Source organism: Formica exsecta, unplaced genomic scaffold, assembly GCF_003651465.1.
Source record: "Formica exsecta isolate Colony F162 unplaced genomic scaffold, ASM365146v1 scaffold229, whole genome shotgun sequence".
Taxonomy (NCBI): Eukaryota; Metazoa; Arthropoda; class Insecta; order Hymenoptera; family Formicidae; genus Formica; species Formica exsecta.
The window spans coordinates 30,161-35,551 of record NW_021849582.1 but is presented as its reverse complement, the minus strand read 5'-3'; the positions used below and the strand labels follow the sequence as shown (position 1 = coordinate 35,551).

The following is a 5,391-nucleotide window of genomic DNA, read 5'->3' as shown; positions in this document are numbered from 1 at the left end:
ATACAATTTTCATTTTTATTTTTCCTTTTTTATCAATTAAAATTAAATCATATCGGATGTTGTAACTTTACGTGAAGAAAGTATATCATTCGATACTAATAAAAAGTTAATAATGAAAAAGTTGAAAAGAGAAATGTTAAAATCGACAAAAATTCTAATTGGTGATCTTACGAATAAAGTGATCGCTTTATATAATTTATAATTATACACAGAATGTCGTGAAATTAAATGTCAAAACTAAAGTAAACAGGATACAATAATCTCACATTGTCGCGTATTTATTTACAATCCTCTAATTTTACTTCAAGGGGATTTTAACTCACTTTCTTTTCTTAATTCCACGCTCTACAATTTTTATCTTATGGTACTTTTCAATAAACCTAATAATTTTTTTTATTAGTTAACCTAATAATTTTAGTATTGTTTAAAGTTCTTAAAGGAAATTCTTTTTCTTTTTTTTTTGCGATTTTCTTCAAAACGAAGCAAAAGCGAGCAAATCTCTAAAGGACTTTTTTTCTTATTGTTAATTTATCGATCTCCCATACGCTCCCGAAGTTTTGACATTTCGAGACACCCTGTATATTTGATTTATTTTAAAAACATACATATTGCAATATTTTTGTTGTTTAAAGAAATATATTTCTATATCTTCATATCTTTTCATCTTTATAGAAATATAATACCGAGCATTCTTCATGTCTTCTGTCCCAGCACATTACCGCGAATTTCTGCTTGGCTTATGCAGCCAAAGACACGTTTTATATCATCGCATTGGCAAATGTCGATCGAGCAGAATGCTCGCATGATACCGCGGGCGTTTGTAATAAATTTCAAGAATATATCAGAGACAGGTCCTGTTTCGCGCGTACGAAAGAGAGAAAGGGAGAAGGAAATATTTCTCTTTCTCGCGCGTCGTCCTCGTTTTCGAAAGGGGCGAGACGATACCTGTTGCTGCCGCGAGGATTATGATGATGGGAGAAGGAGAGAGAGGGTACTTTACATCCATCTACCTCGTAAAACGTAATGGTTTAAGCGCGATACAGATACGATCAACATGGAATACAGAATGCCGGTAAACACACCCATATAAAGAATGATCATGTCTGTAGTTAGGCACAATATTTCTTTTTTCCTTTAGGGTGTTATCACATCGGCGAAAGACACTTCGCGAGGTTTTGTTCGTGACGCGACACATTGTCGTTTCCCTCTTCAATAAATCCGTTATCGAAGAATAGGTTTTTCGGATATTTGAGATTCGCATATTTAGAAAATGCGTATCGTATATGCAATCTATTCTAGCTTCAATTTTCTGCATGTGTAACGGAGGGAATTATATAAATAATATATGTATGCATAAATTGCACGCTTGGAATTGAAGTAGGCAATCTCTAAATATTTGCATAATTGTAATTTTCACAGTAATATTGAACGATCGCAGTGTGTGTAATATAGTAGCGTTACTATTAGGTTCGATCTAATATCAATACAAAGTATAACGATTTATCTATGTTTAAATTCTCTTGTAAAGTTCTCCGGGCACAACAGCACCGGTTTCCACGTATTGCGTGATATACTATTATTGCACAATGATTCAATTCCCATTCTAAGATCATACTTTTATTTTAACACGTTCAAGGGGTTTTGAGGGCTGTAACCCCGTCATGGTGGTTGATCATGTTATGACAGCTTATGAATCTTATTAGTCTCGATGGCTATGTAGCCGTGCAATTATAAATGGTTCAAATTAATGTCGACATTAAATGTACACGCGTATATATCATGCAGTGAAACCAAATATTCTTAAGTGGAAAAGAAATGAAAAATTTAAGTGAGCTATTACACAAAGTCTCTCTATCTTCGATATGTCAATAAGATACCGGGTTTTCTTTCGCGCACATGCAAAGAGTAAGGTTGAATCATTTCATAGGATATAGCTCTCTGCGGATGCAAGAGAATTTGACGAGATCAAGAGTCGGGATACATCTGCGTAGTTTCCGCAACGGCAACATAAAACGTTTTGTCTATTTGGCGAAGAATGCATCTTTGCAAAGAGTCAGCTCTACCATAAGGCAAAACTTCCCCCCCACGGGTGAGCCGCTAATAATAATAGATCGTCGAGTACAATGGAGATTCGTGTGAAAGGTCTGATGTCTGCGTTTGCCTTAAATGCCATGTATTAAGCGCGGCCGATCACAAAGAAATGTAGGAACGAACGTTCCTACGCGTCTCGACAGCTGATGGGAAGATGACGAATGCGCTCTGCCTCGTTAACGAATTCGCATGACTCTGCCATCGTTCTTTTAAATATATAGGTCATCTCAACAAGGCAAAGACAACAGGACCGTGTGCCAAGAATTTAGAACCAGATAACTAAGCGCAAACAATAACAGTAGGCGCTTCGCATTCTATAAAGTAACGATGATTTAGGATATTTATCACTTTATATGCGTCTTTAGAATGTGAACTTATAGAACGAATCGAATTTTAAATGAAATATTCGATTCGATTATCAACTAATTTTCAATCAGAAAACTTTCTCAATTTTTTAAAATTTTGTATTCTAAAGAATTCATTCTTTTTATAGTCTCATTCATTCAATGGTCATGTTATTATTTTCAAGAAAAACAGATTAAATTTCTACTACTAAAATTCTACTATATAGTCCGTTTATATTTGTTTAATACAAAATGGGATACGAATACGCTGTTTAGGATGTAAATCAGTTTACGCAATTTTTCGATAACGGTAACGAATCGAAAGTATCTCGCGGTTGACGCATTTTACCATCGTGAGTACCTGTCAAGTGCAAAAGGATATGGAACGGAGATAGCAACAGGTTTTATGGAGAAGATTCCCTTAAGAGAGGAAAGACAGGGGAAAAAAAGAAGCTCGCGTTAACTCGCTCTCTCGTAAAGCAGGCGCAAACATTCACCAAGGTATCTACCAAGGAGGAGGGCATCTGGTGGGGAGGCTCGTCTGGTTTACCGAGGGGACCCTCGTCCTGACTCCTGGTTACAAGGAGAACGCGGAGGAGGGATACCGCGGACGATTGCGCAACAATGCACTCCGCCACCTGCACTCGTTTCGTCACAACGACTTTAACAGGCTCGACGGTGGTTGGCCGGCCAGCCGGTCTCTCGCATTACTTTCGCCAATTAAGCCTGCACAGTTAGTCGTTGTAATTTAGCGAATATGAAATTCCAGGATTATTCGGAATTCCAGTCTGAGACGACGGAACGTGTCGTCGGCCGCCTAAGTCGCGGTCTCTTGCACAAAGAAAAGCGTATGATGCGCAAAGTGCATCGGTGAAATGCATTCCCTGCACAAGCAGATATCTTTTGGACCTTGTTGAATATAGGTCTCCAGATGCTTTATGCTACATATCCAGATTTTCTGAATTAATACTTTTTTTTTCTTTAATCAAATAATAGAATAAAAATAGAATTCGTTAATTAAACAAAAGATTAAACGAATCTCTCCTTCATACAATATTCTTTACAATTAATTTCCATTTAATCCTGAAAATGTAAAAAAAATGTAATTTAAGCTAAAGCGAAAAGACAAATATGCTTTTAATTTACAATTGCTATGCAATTTATATCGCTTATAATAGCGCGTCTTGTCGATGAACATATCGATACATTTAAAAAAAAAAAGTACGCGATCTAGCTTGTTGCATTTTATGACATCAAACAGACATATTTAACATGACAACTATTATAAGGGTTAAATACATTGGTAAGAAATTAAAATTATCTTTTTAAGGAGAATTATGATTAATAGTATAGAATTGTAATTACAGAATATTTATCAAATAGTGATGAGGTTGGACAATCAAACACATCTGCAGAAAGAGAGATGTTGGTGAATGTAAATTGTCCGATTAGAATGATACTCAATTACATTAGAAAAGTTGCACGTGTGAATAGTACATGTAATTAAAAGTAAAATGATTATATAAATATAATTATTAATTGATTATATATATATAAATGTTGACACTAATCTAACATCAATTTTGTTAAACTGCAGTTTTTTAATTATTAAAAAAATGTAAAAATCAATTTTCGTAGGAAACTAGATAGCAAACGCACGTTATTTTGACGTCAAATAACTTGCATTTGCTATCTGGATATTTTCAGATGAATTCGATTTATATGACGAAATCAATTGTCAATTGAAAAACGTATCCTTCTATGAGCCTTGTACACGCGGAACAGATATTCTTCAAACAGATTCAACATATTTTATCATAACTTTCGAAAGTAATGTGTGAATATTATTTTACCTAATATAGGAGATATTACAGGAGATATTTTTCAGGGGATGAGAATAGACAGATGGTGAACTTTACACCACTTCTAACAGGAAAGGCAGCCAAAAGATGTTCTGATATTCTATCCAAGGTGCGAAGACCTTCGCGGAAAACTCCATCAATTAAATCTACGCCTAAAAAGCATAATAATTAATTAATCTGATGAAATTTTAAAAACTCCATTAATCTGATGTATATAAAAAATTATTTAATAATTATATATTGTATAGTGCATATGTGTCTTGATGATATAGTATTACTCAACGACATTCAATGCACACAACATGTCTTTAATATGCACACATGTCTTTAATATGCATAATTAAATTGTACAATAGCCAAAATAGATTAGGGAAATTAACAAATTTATTGAACTTAAAATATTCAGAGAGAAAAAGAATTATATACAATAAAATCGTTATATACACTCACTTAAATCGAAACTTCTTATAATAAAGTCTCATCTAATTCCTTAATACTCTTATCTTTAATCGTGATATCATGAAACTTTCCGTGCCTTCCTATTCCTTGATAAATAAATTTCTTAGCGCCTTCAACTCCTTCCTCCAATATCAAATGCGATGAATTATCTTTTTCGAATTGCAATGCTTCTTCCATTACCTTTGCCGAACATGCGGCAAAATGCGCCGAGGCGCGATCCGCTAACAAAGATTTTTGCGGAAATTTTACAAGGGACGATGCCAAATTTATCGCTACGCCCAAAGCTGTACCCAAAACAAATAAAATACATATTTAAGAATAGATATATATATTATTCTCAATGTTTCTAGAATTAAACAGAGTAATAGATATGCCTAAAAATATGATAATACAGAGATAACGTTAATTTACTCTATATATATTACAGCTTTCCTTTAAGTTTTCAAATAATCCCGAGGTTTAATTCATACCTGCACCACAAGATGCATATTTATTTGCAATTCCCCACTTAAATGCTTCCTCTGCAGTAGCTATTCTTCCTGTTAGTATTAGGTCTATAGCTCTAGAATATCCAACCAGAGCAGGCAAACGGACGGTGCCTCCGCATAAAATTGGAATGCCGGAACGTCTGTTTA

The 5,391-nt window shown here is 34.4% G+C and overlaps 1 protein-coding gene across 1 annotated transcript in view; it reads right to left on the bottom strand.

The window, feature by feature from the left end:
* Positions 1-3,764: 3,764 nt before the first annotated feature.
* Positions 3,765-5,391, bottom strand: part of LOC115235641 (carnitinyl-CoA dehydratase-like) — a 2,810-nt gene continuing 1,183 nt past the window's right edge. The window contains exons 4-6 of the mRNA XM_029807547.1: positions 5,227-5,378; positions 4,748-5,040; positions 3,765-4,449 (exon numbers count right to left, since the gene is read on the bottom strand). Coding sequence (XP_029663407.1) covers positions 4,763-5,040; positions 5,227-5,378 — 430 coding nt within the window. The 3' untranslated portion in view covers positions 3,765-4,449; positions 4,748-4,762. The remainder of the gene's footprint in view (positions 4,450-4,747; positions 5,041-5,226; positions 5,379-5,391) is intronic.